The sequence below is a fragment of the Bos grunniens genome, chromosome 10 (genome assembly GCF_055505025.1).
Source record: "Bos grunniens cultivar Pamir isolate PY7600 chromosome 10, Bosgru_T2T1.0, whole genome shotgun sequence".
Taxonomy (NCBI): domain Eukaryota; kingdom Metazoa; phylum Chordata; class Mammalia; order Artiodactyla; family Bovidae; genus Bos; species Bos grunniens.
Window position 1 is genome coordinate 66,747,847 of NC_141174.1, and position 16,779 is coordinate 66,764,625.

The 16,779-nt window shown below is 37.7% G+C and overlaps 1 protein-coding gene across 9 annotated transcripts in view; it reads left to right on the plus strand.

Annotated features, from left to right (window-relative positions):
• The window catches only part of INO80 (INO80 complex ATPase subunit), a 123,539-nt gene that overhangs the window by 12,150 nt on the left and 94,610 nt on the right, over positions 1-16,779 (plus strand). For 8 of the 9 annotated variants that reach the window (XR_015134936.1, XM_086321850.1, XM_086321854.1 and 5 more), the window contains exons 2-4: positions 15,275-15,460; positions 15,706-15,875; positions 15,969-16,036. Coding sequence is in view for 8 of the 9 variants with exons in the window: in XM_086321850.1 (XP_086177976.1) it covers positions 15,318-15,460; positions 15,706-15,875; positions 15,969-16,036 (381 nt within the window). In the remaining variant the exon portion in view is untranslated. Of the gene's footprint in view, positions 1-14,231; positions 14,283-15,274; positions 15,461-15,705; positions 15,876-15,968; positions 16,037-16,779 lie in introns of all 9 variants that reach the window. The other variant, XM_086321851.1, reaches the window with a different exon arrangement.

A 16,779-nucleotide genomic window follows, 5' to 3' on the forward strand; every position in this document is an offset into this window, starting at 1 on the left:
TGTTGAATTGTTTAGTGCCTTTGTCAAGAACAGTGTTACTGTGTAAGTGTGGATCTCTTTCTGAACTCTGTTCTGTATTGTTGATTTGTCTGTCCTCTGCCAATGCAGCACCATCTGATTACACTAATTTCAAGAGTTACTGAAAATTTCAGTGAACTCCCAACTTTAGCCATCTTTTCTAAACTTGTTTGGACTATTCTGCATCCTTTGTATTTCCATCGAAAGTTTAGACTGAGCTTGTCAGTCTCTTCAAAAACTGGGATTTGATTGAGAAACTATAGATGAATTAGAGAATGTACATGAAGGATGTTACAGTAATACATATATCTGACAAAAGGTTTATATCTGTGATATATCAGGGACTTATATAACTCAGTAATAAAAAGACTGAAATTTTCTGAAATGTGGTTGAAAAACTTTAACAGACATTTCACAAAGGAATTTACACAAATGGCCATTAAGCGTATGAAAAGGTACTCAACTTTATCAGTCATCAGGGATGTACAAATTAAAACCACAGTGAGATATTATAATACAAAGTGTTGACAAAGATGGGAAGCAACTAGAACTCTTACTCATTGTTGGGGGGTGGGGAGTGTAAAATAGTAGAACAACTTTGGAAAGTTGTTTGATGGTTTCTTTTAACGATAAACATATACCTACCTTTAACCTAGAAGTTCCATTCCTCAGAATTTACCCAAAGAGAAATGAAAACCCAAATATCCATCAGCAAGTGAATAGATAAATTGTGATTATATTCATTCTTGTAATGGAGTCTGATTCAGCAACAAAAAGGAATGAACTATACGTAGTAACATGGATGAATCTCAAAAACATACTCAAAAAAAAACTCAAAGAATTCAGATACAAAAGTATATATAAAGTATTTGTTATTGTTCAGTCACTCAGTTGTGTCTGACTCTTTGTGACCCCCATGCAGTATGATTCCCTTTAAATAATAAATTTCTAGTCTTATAGTGGTTCAAGGATTGTTTGGATTCAAATCCACATTCCCTATTAAAGTGGTATGAACTTGAGCAAGTTACTTAACATGTAAGCCTTTGATTCCTTATCTGTAAGTGGGATAATAATAGTAATAATCTTTTTAAGCAAAATTATCCAGTAGGTTCTCTGTGCTAGAGGTATTATACTACTGTTAGAATTTTGTAAGAACCCTCCATATGATATTTAAATTTGTATAGTGTTGCAAATAATTTTTGGTTATTTTTAAACTTTTTTCCTGTGCAGAAATGGTACATTGTAACATTTATTGAGATATAATTTCTGGTTGATAAAAGTCACCATTTAAAATGCATATAGTTTTAGTGTATTCATTGGTTTTAATATATTCACAGAGTTGGCAATAGTCACCTCATTGTCAGAACCTTTTCATCAGCCCCCAAAGAAACCTCTGTTTATTATCAGTCATGTTCCATTCCCCACTTGTTGTTTCATCACTAGGTAGTATCTGACTCCTTTGAGACCCCATGGACTGTATCCCAGCAGGCTCCTCTATCCATGGAAAAAGCCAGGCAAGAATACTGGAGTGGGTTGTCATTTCCTTCTCCAGGGGATCTTCCCGAGCCAGGGATTGAACTTGTGTCTCTTGTGCCTCCTACTTTGGCTGGTGGATTCTTTACCACTGAGCCACCAGAGAAGCCCCTACTTAACTCTGTCCCAACTTCCTGTCCCACACAACCACTGATCTTTTTTTGTTTCCTGTGGAGCTGCTGTTCTGGATACTTCATAAATTAATCAAACAATATAAGGGCTTTGTTGACTGGCTTGTTTACTTAGTATAATGTTTTTAAAGTTCATCTGTGTTACAGTGTCTGTTAGTAATTATTCCAACTCTTTCTAATGCCAAATAATATTCCATTGTATGGATATACCACATTATATTTATCCATTCATCAGTTGATGGACTTTAGTGTTGTTTCCACCTTTTGGCTGTTGTGAATATTACTATGAAGATTCAAGTCTTAACTTTTTTTGCAGACATATATTTTTATTTCTCTTGGGTATACCTAGAAGTGGATTTGCTGGGACAAAGGTAAACATATGTTCAACTACTTGAAAAACTTATCAGACATTTCCTAAATGGCTGCACCATTTTACATTCCCACTAGCAGTGTACAAAGGTTCCAGTTTCTGTATATCTTTGCCAACACTTGTTACTGTCTTTTTTTTTCTATTATAATCATCCTAGTGGGTTTTATTGTGGATTTGCTTTGGATTTTCCTGGTCTCTAATGATGTTGAAGCATCTTTTCATGTACTTTTAGCCATTGAAATACCCCCTTGGGAGGAAAATTTATCCTTTTCCCACTTTTAATTAATTAAAAAAATTGTTTTTGGGATTGCCAAACAGCATGGGGGATCTTACTTGTTTCCTGACCAGGCATGGAACCTGCCTCCACTGCACTGGAAGTGCAGAGTCTTAACCGCTGGCCTGCCAGGAAAGTCCCCTTTGTCCATTTTTAATTTGAGTACCTTTTTATTACTGTGTTTTAAGAGATTTGTAAAATATTCTGGATATCAGTCAATTCCTTATCAGATGTATGATTTGTAAGTATTTTCTCCTATTAGTGAATTTTCAATTTCTTGAGAGTATCCTTTAAAGCACTAAAGATGATAAGTCCAGTTGATCTGTTTTTCCTTCTGTTGCTGTTGCTATATTTGGTATATTGTCTAAGAAACTGTTACCTCATCCAAGGTCATGAAGATTTTTTCTAACATTTTCTTCTAAGAGTTTTATACTTTTAGCTCTTAAATTTAGGTTTATGATCCCTTTTGAGTTAATTTTTTGTGTGTAGTGTAAGGAAGAGTTCCAACTTCATTCTTTTGTATGTTGCTGTACAGTTGTCATTGCGCCATTCGTTCAAAAGGCTGGTCTTTCCCCACTGGATTATCTTGACACCCTTGTTGGACATCAGTTGATTCTAAATGTAAGGGTTTATTTCTGGACTCTCAGTTGTTCCATTGATCTATGTTTCTCACCTTATGTCAACACCATATATCTTAATAACTACTTCAGCTGTGTGGATAATTTTAAAATCAAAGTATGAATTCTCCAACTTTGTCATTTCAAAGATTATTTTGGCTCTCCTAGGTCCCTTACATTTCCATATGAATTTTGTTTTATTTTTTATTTACTTTTTGGCTGCACTGTGGCTTACAGGATCTTAGTTCCCTGACCAGCAATGAAACCTGGACCATAGCAGTGAAAGTGTTGAGTCCTAACCACTGGATCACCAGGGAATTCCCTGAATTTTGTAATCAGCTTGTCTATTTCTTCAAAAAAGGCAGCGTAGATTTTTGATGTGTATTGTTGAGATGTTAAAAATGTTAAATCATTTGATCACGAACTGTGGGATATTGTCATTTTTTTAGTTCTTTTAATTTCTTTCAACAGTGTCTTGCAGTTCTTTGGTTAAGTGTTTGTTCTTTTTGATGGTAATGTAAGTGGAGTTACTTTCTTAGTTTTTCTTTCAGATTGTTTGTTGCCAGTATATAAAAATATAAATGATTTTTGTATGTTGATCTTGTATCCTACAAGATAACTGAGCTTGCTTATTAGTTCTAATCATTTTTTAGAGCATTCCTTGGTGTTATCTACTCTATGTACAAGATCATGTCATCTGTAAATATAGTTTTACTTCTTTCTTTTCAGTCTGGGTGCCTGCCATCACTCTCTCCCTCCCTTCCTTCCTTTGCCTAATTGCCCTAGCTAGAATTTTCAGTCCACTTTTGAATAGAGGTTGTGAAAGCAGACAACCATGTCTTGTTCCTGATCTTAAGGGGGAAGCATTCTGTCTTTCACTATTAGGTATGGTGTTAGCTCTGTTTTGTGTCAGTGTCCTTTATCAGGTTGAGGGAGTGCCCCCACCCCCGCCCTTTTTTTTAAAGTTTTTTATTTTTTGGCGGCACTGTGTGGCCTGTGGAATCTTAGTTCTCCAGCCAGTGATGGAACCTCTGCCCCCTGCAGTGGAAGCATGGAGTCTTAAACATGGCTGTCAGTAGTGAAGACTGTTCCTAGTTTGTTGACTCTTTTATTTGGAAATGGTGTTGGATTTTGTCAAATCATTTTTCTGTTTCTGTTGAGATGATCAAGTGGGTTTTGTGCTTTAATGAGATCTAACACATTGATTTGCAGGTATGACACCAACTTTGCATTCCTGGGATAAATTCTACTTTAGTAATAGTGTGTAATTCTTTTTATATGTTGTTGGATTCCGTGTATGATGCAGTTAACCCTTGAAAAACATGGGTTTGAACTGCATGGACTCACTTATATGTGGATTGTTTTTCAGTAACTGCATACTGCACCATCTGTGGTTGGTTGAATCCATAGATGCAGAACTGTGAATATGGAACCTTAGGTACAGAACAGCATGATATATGAGTTTTCAACTGCAAGGAGGGTTGGTGGCCCCAAATCCCCATGTTGTTCACGGGTCAGCTGTATTTTGTTGAGGATTTTATATCTACATTAAAAGGGTTATTAGTCTATGTAGTCTTTCCTTGGTACCCATGGGGATTGATTCCAGGATCCCCTGCAAATACCAGAATTTGTGGAAGTTCAGGTCCCATCTATAAAATGGTATAGTCAGCCCTCCATATCCGTGGGCTCTGTATATGGGATATGGAGGGCTGACTGTACTTTTCTTGTGATGTCTTTGCCTGGTTTTAAAAATCAAGGTAATGCAGATGTCGTAGAGTTTCCTTTCTATCTGGAAGAGTTTGTGAAGGATTGGTATTAATTCTACTTTAAATGTTCGGTAAAATTCACTGGTGGAGCCATTTGGCCTGAGTTTTTCTTTGTGGTTGGAAGCATTAAATTTTAGGTGATTGTATTCATCACACTTCGTTTTTTATTCATTAGCTCATACAGAAGGATCCGTATCCTAAACTCTGCTGTTGCCTCATTCAGAGTTATCAGTTCAGTTCAGTTGCTCAGTGGTGTCCGACTCTTTGCAATCCCATGGACTGCAGCATGCCAAGCCTCCCTGTCCATCACCATCTCCCAGAGTTTACTCAAACTCATGTCCATCAAGTTGGTGATGCCATCCAGCCATCGCATTCTCTGTCGTCCCTTTCTCCCCCATTCAATCTTTCCCAGCATCAGGGTCTTTTCCAATGAGTCAGTTCTTCACATCAGCTGGCCAAAGTATTGGAGTTTCAGCTTCAACATCAGCCCTTCCAATGAACACTCAGGACTGATTTCCTTTAGGATGGACTGGTTGGATCTCCTTGCAGTTCAAGGGACTCTCAAGAGTCTTCTCCAACACCACAGTTCAAAAGCATCAATTCTTTGGCGCTCAGCTTTCTTTATGGTCCAACTCTCACATTCATACATGACTACTGGAAAAATCATAACCTTGACTAGATGGACCTTTGTCAACAAAGTAATGTTTCTGCTTTTTAATACGCTATCTATGTTGGTCATAACTTTCCTTCCAAGGAGTAACCATCTTTTAATTTCATGGCTCAGTCACCGTCTGCAGTGATTTTGGAGCCCCCCAAAATAAAGTCTGCCACTGTTTCCGCTGTTTCCCCACCTATTTGCCATGAAATGAGGGGACTGGATGACATGTTCTTAGTGTTCTGAATGTTAATCTTTAAGCCAGCTTTTTCATTCTCCTCTTTCACTTTCATCAAGAGGCTCTTTAGTTCTTCACTTTCTGTCATAAAGGTGATGTCATCTGCATATCTGAGGTTATTGATATTTCTCCCAGCAATCTTGATTCCAGCTTGTGCTTCATCCAGCCCAGCGTTTCTCATGATGTACTCTGCATATAAGTTAAATAAGCAGGGTGACAATATACAGCCTTGACGTACTTCCTTTTCCTATTTGGAACCAGTCTGTTCCATGTCCAGTTCTAACTGTTGCTTTCTGACCTGCATACAGATTTCTCAAGAGGCAGGTCAGGTGGTCTGGTATTCCCATCCCTTTCAGAATTTTCCACAGTTTGTGGTGATCCACACAGTCAAAGGCTTTGGCATGGTCAATAAAGCGGAAATTTCTGAAACTCTCTTGCTTTTTCGATGATCCAGCGGATGTTGGTAATTTGATCTCTGGTTCCTCTGACTTCTAAAACCAGTTTCAACATCTGGAAGTTCACGGTTCACGTATTGTTGAAGCCTGGCTTGGAGAATTTTGAGCATTACTTTACTAGCGTGTGAGATGAGTGCAACTGTGCGGTAGTTTGAGCATTCTTTGGCATTGGCTCTTCTTTGGGATTGGAATGAAAACTGACCTTTTTCAGCCTGTGGCCACTGCTGAGTTTTGCAGATTTGCTGGCATATTGAATGTAGCACCTTCACAGCATCATCTTCCAGGATTTGAAATAGCTCAACTGGAATTCCATCACCTCCACTAGCTTTGTTCATAGTGATGCTTTCTAAGGCCCACTTGACTTCACATTCCAGGAGGTCTGGCTCTAGTGAGTGATCACACCATTGTGATCATCTGGGTCATGAAGATCTTTTTTGTACAGTTCTCCTGTGTATTCTTGCCACCTCTTCTTAATCTTCTGCTTCTGTTAGGTCCATACCATTTCTGTCCTTTATTGTGCCCATCTATGCATGAAATGTTCCCTTGGTGTATCTGATTTTCTTGAAGAGATCTCTAGTCTTTCCCATTGCATTATTTTCCTCTATTTTTTGCACTGATCACTGAGGAAGGCTTTCTTACCTCTCTGCATTCAAATGGGTATATCTTTCCTTTTCCCCTTTGCTTTTCACTTCTCTTCTTTTCACAGCTCTTTGTAAGGCCTCCTCAGAGAGCAATTTTGCTTTTTTGCATTTTTTTCCCCCTTGGGGATGGTCTTGATCCCTGTCTCCTGTACAGTGTCACAAACCTCCATCCATAGTTCATCAGCACTCTGTCTATCAGATCTAGTCCCTTGAATCTACTTGTCACTTCCACTGTATAATCGTAAGGGATTTGATTTTGGTCATACCCGAATGGTTTAGTGGTTTTCCCCACTTTCTTCAATGTAAGTCTGAATTTGGCAATAAGGAGTTCATGATCTGAGCCACAGTCAGCTCCCGGTTTTGTTTTTGCTGACTGTATAGAGCTTCTCCATCTTTGGCTGCAAAGAATGTAATCAATCTGATTTCGGTGTTAACCATCTGGTGATGTCCACGTGTAGAGTCTTCTCTTGTGTTGTTGTAATTCAGAGTGATAGATATTTGTAAGTCATGCAGATTCCTTGTTTATCATTCAACACAGTCTGACACTCATAAGTTCAGGAAGTTTTTTTCCTGAACTTCCATTGCACTTTATCTGTACATCTCTTAAGTAACTTCCCATGTGTGCATTTTATTGTGGTTTTTATGTTCTAGCTTTACATTCTCTGTTAGACTAAATCTCTGAAGGAAATATCTTTTTCTACACTGAGTTCAGCAATTGAATAGCTGAATCAGTGAAATGTGACTTTATTATTCATGTGAAAACAACATCTCCATTCTTTTTTGGTCTGTTTATATCTTTAAAAATATTACAAAGCTTATTTATTTGGCCTGATCCTGCTATTTGTGCCATAGCCCTGCAGATTATTAATGTAGCCTGTGGCTCTGAACTCAGTAAATCACATTCAGTCATAATAGGTTTGGGTTACAGATTGCCTGAGTTATGGAGGAGTGCAGGTGGGAAATCCAGTTGTTCTGTTACCTTAATATTTGGCCTTTTAGAGCTTTAGCCTATAACCTGCTATAGACTGTCTTCAGTCCTTAAAATGCTTTAAAGCTATAGTTTTCACAAGAGCTGTACTTTAATTCAGACTTTTCTGTACTAATATAAATAAATTTAGGAATTATTTCTCTTTAAAAATTTATTTATTTTTAGCTGGAGGAGGATTGCTTTATAGTATTGTGTTGGTTTCTGCCATATATCAACATGAATCAGCCATAGGTATATGTATTTTCCCCTCCCTCTTGAACCTCCCTCCCACCAGGAATTACTTCTTAAAGGCAGTTACGATTTAACTGTCTTTAGGTATCTGACTAAGTCAGTGATTCTCAATCTGGTCTTCTCTTAAATATTTTGATGAGTGATTTTGCCATAAAATGGTCAAATAAATTGAGAATTCCTCTTGGAAAGAGACTAAGCACATTAGCATATTGGAAATGTGAAGAATCTTAAGTCTGACTTTAATGCTTTAATATTTTTAATGAAATTGAAAGTCGCTCATTCGTGTCCCGACTCTTTGTGACCCCATGGACTACACAAGCCATGGAATTCTCCAGGCCAGAATACTGGAGTGGGCAGCCGTTCCCTTCTCCAGGGGATCTTCCCAACTCAGAGATTGAACCCAGGTCTTCCACATTGTAGGTGGATTCTTTACCAGCTGAGCCACCAGGGAAGCCCAGGAATGCTGGAGTGGGTTGCCTATCCCTTCTCCAGAAGATCTTCCTGACCCAGAAATTGAACCGGGGTCTTCTGCATTGCAGGCGGATTCTTTACCAGCTGAGCTACCAGGGAAACCCAATATTTTTAATATCCATGGTCATTTATTAATATCGAGCTAGCACTCAGAGAAGTAAACTTTGGGAAATGGTTCTCTAAATGACTGGTGTGAAACTAACTTGGGGCAGTATTTATAAAGAGAAATGGGGGGGGGAGTTATGGAAAATCTAAATGTTTAGGTCTTATGAAAAATACTTTATAGCCAGAATTGTAATTGTAGTATTTTATGAGCTAATTGTGATATAGCATGTTATTACCATTGCTGTTAAGAAATAAAGATTAGAACTCACCCCTTTCCCTTAAAAAAACAAAATTAAAATTAAACTAAAAACTGTTTCTTGGATTAGGCTACCATTGAACAGAGCCTGTTAGCTCACCCCTATTCAGAAATAGGATGGCTTTCCCTGTTGGGTCTTTCATTTGGGGGAGGATGGAAATTCTCAGCTAAGAATTGGCAGTTGGTGCAGGTGTCCTTCAGCTTCTTGTCTAGAAGTAATGCCTTGATCTCTTCTATCCCCATATTTATCTCAGCTTGCCTGGGAGACAAATTTTATGGGGGAGTCCCTGAAAGATATTCATTCAGTTCATGCATTCTCCTGTTGTTCAACGGATAATAAATGGTTGAATCCATTCTGCTTAAGTTTCTGTTACCTGACTTTTGTTATCTTTTGATTTGTCTTATTTAAACTTTTATCCGCAAGTCTTTTGTCCAGGATGGACGTGGAGGACTATGGTCATTGACTACAGATTGTCTTTATATAGAAAGTAACATTAGAACTAGAGTTTTGTAGCCTTGACATTTAAGACTGTGTTTTGAAAAGCAAATTAATATGGTCATTTTTAAATATCAGAGCCAAATAGATTCATTAGATAGGGATTCTTTGCCCAAATAGTTTAGCAAGTTTATTTAGTAAGAGAGCTAAGGCATGCATGTGTATGTACAGTTAGTCAAGTATAAGATCATGTAAGTGCCATCCTTTCTGTAAATAACCATATAGATGTTCAAAGAAGCGGGAAGTTTTAGCTAAGAATAATCTGAAAGTGTTTCCTGGAACAGGGTATCTCATTTTGTCTTTGAGAGATTTCATCTCAGCTTGGTGAGACTTACCTTACAGAGAAGTTATTCATAGGATAAGGGCAAGGCAGTATCCATAAAGGCATAGCAGTGATTAGAGAATGCAAAGCAGTGCAATGCAATGCAAGCAGCCTAGAACCATACATGGACGTAGGTAGGTAAGTTTGATGTATATGGGTTTGATTTCGAGGCAGATACTTTACCATGGATATCAAGCTTTATTTGAGAACTAAAGGGTGATCACAGTCCAAGTTGCAGGGTAATCAGAATTAAAGAGCCAGAGTTCAGGGTATGGACCAGGTCACTCAGTGGTGAATTGCTCTGACATCATATATTAATAGTTCTTTCATCCTTTGAAACTGCAGTGAGAGCCTGTGGTTAGATGAATCTTAAAAGGTGCTCTTCACATGAAGATGGGGATGGATCTGACAGGAAGTTTAGAAGCATTTTTAGGGTGTTCTTAATTTGTGTATGCTACTGAATTTTCTACTTAACAGTGATTAAAATGGTGAATTTTATGTATATTTTATGACAAAATCTAATCAAGCACTTTAAAAATATTAATTGACTCTCCAGATGTCATCATAAAACTTGTTGTGGAGAACTTCATACACCTCCTCCTTTAGTCCTGTGGAAATAAGAGAGCGCTGTTTCATGTTTGCCGTTTCAGCTGTCAGTGGTGATGTGCTACAAAGGCGATTCTGAGAGAATCAGACGACAGGACTGGGGTGTCCCGGGGGGCACATTGATCATTGTAAGACCATACAAATAACTGATCTTCCCTGGACTTACCTGGTTTTGAGTTCATGTTTAGTATGCAGCCTAGATACTAAGGAATTATATAAGAAATAGTTCCTTTTGAATCACCTAGTGTTCCTTTGTAGTCATACCTTTACAGTCCCTTAATTAAGATCATTTTTTATTATCAGGCAAATTAAGTAAAGCATAATATCAATTATTTTGTAATAAAACCTTAGGAGGGAGCTAAGCAGCAATTTTTTCTTTTTATATGGAACTATAGATGATTAATCATACTGTGTTAGTTTCAGGTGTACAGAAAAAATGGTTCAGTAACATGCAATAAATCCTTTTTGTTTATTTTAATACAGTGATGTGTATCTGTTATTCAGTACTCCTAACTTATTCCCCTCCCTCTTTTCCCTTTGGTAACCATAAGTTTGTTTTCTCTGTGAGTCTGTTTTGTAAATAAGTTCATTTGTATTATTTTTTAAATTCCATGTATGTGATGTCAATAATACTTGTCTTTCTCTGTTTGCCTTCACTTAGTATGATAGGCTCTAGGTCCATCCATGTTGCTGCAACATATATACCACATCTTCTCTATCCGTTCATCTGTTGCTTCCGTGTCTTGGCTGTTATGAATAGTGCTATGAACATTGGAGTGCATTTATCCTTTTGAATTAGAATTTTCATCTCTTTTGGGTATATACCCAACAGTGGCATTGCTGGGTCATATGGTACCTGCATGTTGTTTTCCACAGCAGATAAACCAGTTTATATTCCCACCAGCAGAGTAGAAGTATTCCCTTTCCTTCATACTCTACAGCATTTATTACTTGTAGACTTTTTGATAGTGACCATTCTGATGGGTGAGAGGTGATATCTCATTGTAGTTTTGATTTGCATTTCCCTGATAGTTAGCATTGTTGAGCATATTTTCACATGCCTGTTGGCCATCTATGTCTTCTTTGGAAAAATGACTGCCTAGGTCTTCCAAGTAGCAGCTTGATGTGCTTTAATTTGTATGTATATTAAATGTGTTATATTATTATCTAAGATAGTTTTGCTCTATTTTTTTAATAGGTTTTTTTTTTTTTTTTAATGGTTACTTTTATTTATTTGGCCACGCTGGGTCTTAGTCGCAGCATGTGGGATCTAGTTCCCTGATCGGGGTTTGAACCTGGACCCCCTGCACTGGGAATGCAGAATTTTAGCCATTGGACAACCGAGGAAATCCCTTGCTTTATTTTATTTATTTGTTTTTATTTTTGGTTTCACTGCATCTTTATTACTGTACACAAGCTTTCTCTAATTGTGGCAAGAGGGGGCTACTCTTCGTTGCAGTACACAGGCTTCTCATTGCAGTGGCTTCTCTTTTGTTGTAGAACACAGGCTCTAGGACATGGGCTTCAGTAGTTGCAGCATGTCAGCTCAGTAGTTGTGGCCCATGGGCTTAGTTGCTCTGCGGCATGTAGAATCTTCCCCAGGCCAGTGCGTGTCCTCTGCATTGGCAGGTTAATTCTTATCCACTGTACCACCAGGGAAGTCCCTTTGTTTATAAATACCAAGTTTCTTTGAAATCATCTGGAATGGGTACATGTTAGGCCTCATTTGAAAAGTAGAATGTATTGAAGTCTTTTATTAAAAAAAAAGAACTTCTATTTAAAAGTTTTTTATAAAGACTTTGATAAAAAGTATTTTAAGTATTTTTAACATTGTTTACTTTGTTACCAAGGCTGATATTTTGTATACCTTGAAATTCACCTTAAGTTATAATTCAGTGATTTTTAGCAAAATTAAAGAATTGTGCAACCATCACTACAGTGTTGATTTAAAACATTTCCAACTCGCCTGAAAAAAGATCTCTAATACACATTTGTAGTCACTCCCCCCTTTACACCTCCCCAAACCACTGTCCTTTACCTTGTGTATCTACAGATTGCTTTTTCTGGGTATTTTATATAATGGAATCTTACAGTATGTGGTCTTTGGTGTTTCTCTTCTTTTATTTAACAAAATTTTGAGGCTCGTTCATGTTATTGCATATATGAATTGTTTATTCCTTTTTATTGCTGATTAGTATTCCATTGTCCAGGCCACATTTTGTTTATCCGTTTACTATCTGATAGGCATTTAGATTATTTCAGTTTTTGACTACTATAAATAATATTGCTGTGAACATTCACATAAAAGGCTTTGAATGGTGGATGTGTGTTTTTATTTCTTTTGAATAGATAACAAAGAGTGAAAGTGCTAGATCACATGGTAGCTCTGTATTCAAATTTTCAAGCAACTGCCTAACTTTTCAGTAGTGGCTATAATATTTTACATTTTCACCAGCAATGTATGAGGGTTTCAGTTTCTCCACATCTTCCCTAGCAATTATCTTTTTACCAGAACTGTTCTGCTGCTGCTGCTGCTGCTAAGTCGCTTCAGTCGTGTCCGACTCTGTGCGACCCCATAGATAGCAGCCCACCAGGCTCCCCTGTCCCTGGGATTCTCCAGGCAAGAATACTGGAGTGGGTTGCCATTTTCTTCTCCAATGCATGAAGGTGAAAAGTGAAAGTGAAGTAGCTCAGTCCTGTCCGACTCTGAGCGACCCCATGGACTGCAGCCTACTGGGCTCCCCCGTTCTAGTGTGTGTAAATGGTATCACTCTGTAATTTTAATTTGCAGTTTTTGATGTTGAGCATCTCCATCTTCTATTAATTATTTGTATATCTTCTTTGGTAAAATACCTGTTCAAAGTCTTCTGCATATTTTTTACTTGACTTATCTTATTTAGTTGCCAGAGTTCTTTCAGTTCAGTTCAGTTCAGTCGCTCAGTCATATCTGACTCTTTGCGACCCCATGAATCACAGCATACCAGGCCTCCCTGTCCATCACCATCTCCCAGAGTTCACTCAAACTCAAGTCCATTGAGTCGGTGATGCCATCCAGCATCCTCTGTCGTCCCCTTTTCCTCCTGCCCCCAATCCCTCCCAGCATCAGAGTCTTTTCCAGTGAGTCAGCTCTTCGCATGAGGTGGCCAAAGTACTGGAGTTTCAGCTTTAGCATCATTCCTTCCAAAGAACACCCAGGGCCCATCTCCTTTAGAATGGACTGATTGGATCTCCTTGCAGTCCAAGGGACTCTCAAGAGTCTTCTCCAATACCACAGTTCAAAAGCATCAATTCTTCGGTGCTCAGCTTTCTTCACAGTCCAACTCTCACATCCATACATGACCACTGGAAAAACCATAACCTTGACTAGATGGACCTTTGTTGGCAAAGTATCTGAAATTATGAGGGTTTTTTTTCTTGTAGAACGAAGTTTTATAGTTTGAGGTTTTACACCTGGATCTCTGAACCATTTTGAATTTTTTGCATGGTATGAGGTAAATGGTTTAAATTAAGTTTTTTGTATGTGTTATTTATTCAGTTGTCCAGCACAATTTGTTGAAAAGACTATCCTTTCCCCCATTGAAATTGCCTTGGCACCTTTACTGAAAATGAATTGCCGTAAATATGAGGTTTATTTCTGGATTTTTCAGATCTATTTCATTGGTCTGTGTGGTTATCCTCATACCAGTATCACACTGTCCTAATGACTGTAGCTTTCTTATAAATACATTTAAAATCAGACAGTATAAATCATTCAGTCTTGTTCTTTTTCAGAATTATTTTGACTATTCTAGGTTCTTTGAGTTTCCATATAAATTTAAGAATCAGCTTGTCAATTTCTGGGCAGGGGGCGGGGGAGGAGGAGGAGAAAAGCCTGCTGGGATTTTGATAGGGATCATGTTGAATCTGTAGCACAATCAGGGGAGAATTTTTAACATTCTCTTAAAAAATTAAGGGAGTATAAGAGAAAGATTATATTAGGAAAAATTTTAAACCTGTAATAAAAATAAAAAGGCCCCTTTTCTGGTGGCTAAGTGGTAAAAAATTTGCCTCCAATGCAGGAGACCTGGCTTTGATCCCTGGATTGGGAAGATCTCCTGGAGAAGGGAATGGTAACCCACTCCAATATTCTTGCCTGGAGAATCCCATCGACAGAGGAGCCTGGCAGGCTACAGTCCATGGGGTCGCAAAGAGTCCGACATGACTGAGTGACGAATGCTTCATAATAAAAAGAGAAGACAACTCACGATAAAGATATTTTGGTTTCCTTTAAAGATTATACCTGAATTTATTGGATTATCAACTTTACAAAATAATTTACTGTTACTATTTGTTGAGTACTCACTGTATATCAGATGGTGGGCTAATTGCTCTGTATTGTCCCATTGTTTAATCCTGGCTCAACCCCATAACTCTTTAAAGAGACCCAATTATAAGGTAGAAGATGTTACATGAAAGACAGTTGGGGGAAAGTTGTCATGTCGATTCTCTAGTGAAGATGTCCTGACTCTAACATTCTCCTTAACAACATAAGTTAGCAAAGAAAATGCTCAGGTTTCTTACTCTCACTTTTATGCTCTTTCCTCCAGTTTTTAAAATCATCTCTAAATCTTTATATTTAATGGCATATTTATAAGAGAGTGTATAGTAAAAAACTTTGCCAGTGTATCTAATCCCTTGTAAATGGATTACAATTACTACCTCACACATACGTGTATGAATGTAGATACAAAATGAAAAAGGAAGTAGCTGTTTGGAAGGGTGATGCTGAGAACAAGTGCTCCTCTGTGAGATGTACAACAGTGAATTTATGGTACAGATTTGGATAGTTGTGAGTAGTTATTAATTGTAGGGTGAAAGAGAATTGTAGGGTATAAATTTTAAGGCACTGTTTCAGAAAAGTATCATTAATTTTCATAATGATAGATGACAGTATTTCTATATTTTGATTTTTTTTCATCCTTTTAACTTCTGCCTTTGCATTAGGAGGCAGATGATACTGTAGACTTATATTCTGATTTCTCTTCACGTTGATAGCAAGCAGGCAAAATAAAGGGAGAGGGAATAGCATTTCATCTTTTTACTACTTATCTCCATTCTGCAGCCGTGCAGTCGGAAACCCTTGTGCATGAAGACAGATTTGTTCTATGGCCTCGGAGTTGGGTGCCGGGGACGATGGCGGCTGCACTGAGCTGGCAAAGCCCCTCTACCTTCAATACCTGGAGAGGGCCCTCCGATTGGACCATTTCCTGCGACAAACATCAGCCATCTTCAACAGGAATATTTCTAGGTATGGTATTCCATCTTCCCCATGTAATTTTTTACCACATTTCTGATTCCCATTATTCCTGTAGATTTTAGGGTTAAAATATCTTACTGGTTTTAGAATTTTTTTTTCCTTCTTTCTTTCATAAAATACAGTCAACTTAACCAAAGGATCAATTTCTTCTGTAAAGTGTTTAGTCTACTAACCATAAATTATAATATTTTTCTGGGTCAGTTTTTATTGTGGATTCATCATTCTTTGATTTGTAGTGATGAAAGTGAAGATGGACTGGATGACAGTAATCCTCTATTGCCTCAGTCTGGAGATCCCTTGATACAAGTTAAGGAAGAACCTCCAAATTCATTGCTTGGTGAGACTTCTGGAGCAAGCACTTCTGAAATGTTAAACACATACTCATTGAATGGAGTTCTACAGTCAGGTCAGTGTGGTATGAGATCCCTTTTTGAACTATCAGTTCTCTTGGGTCAGTTGTCCTTTCGTTTTTTTTTATTCTTTGTGTTTCTTTACACAGAATCAAAATTTGACAAAGGGAATTTATATAACTTCTCTAAGTTGAAGAAAAGCAGAAAGTGGCTAAAGGTAAGAGATAAGGTAGAACATTTATAATTTAAATAACCCACTAAAACTGCAAATAGAAAAGTAACTGATTAATTTTGGTACACTGGCAGAGATTTTCCTAGACATGAGTCTTTTATTCTGGGTGGTGGTTTAAGAGATTATAGAGAAAAGTCTAGAGGACTCAGCAAAGTTCATTTTAACAAAGTTTTTAGGAATAAAGCCCTATGCTAAGCAAGAGAGTACAGAAATAGATAAGATCCTTGCCTTTACTGGCTTGTAACCACAATTAAATTTATTTTTTATTAGTACCTGAGTAGGTCATTCATTCAGCAGATGTTGATTGAGGCATCCTGCCTTGGGCAACATTATTGTACATAAATACACAGAGTTCCCACCCTGGGTAGCGTACATTCTAATGGAGGGAGTAAGCCTGTACATAAGTAAATAAATAGTTTCTTTAAAGAGGTAACATTTTAGCTGAATGATCAGAGAGAACTCTAAAGGTTTAAGATAAAAGCATTTCAGTAAGAAGGAAAAATGGCAAAAGTCTGAGAGAGGAAGCAACTTGGTATGTTTGGGGAAGTAAAGAAGGCTGATACAGCTGGAGTACAGTAAGAGGATAGTAGACGCTGAGGTTAGCTTATCATGTTGGGCCTTGTACACTGTGTTGAAGAATTTGTATTTTAACTCTTGTTACAGTGGTAAGCAAGAGAAGGCAATGGCACCCCACTCCAGTACTCTTGCTTGGAAAATCCCATGGATGG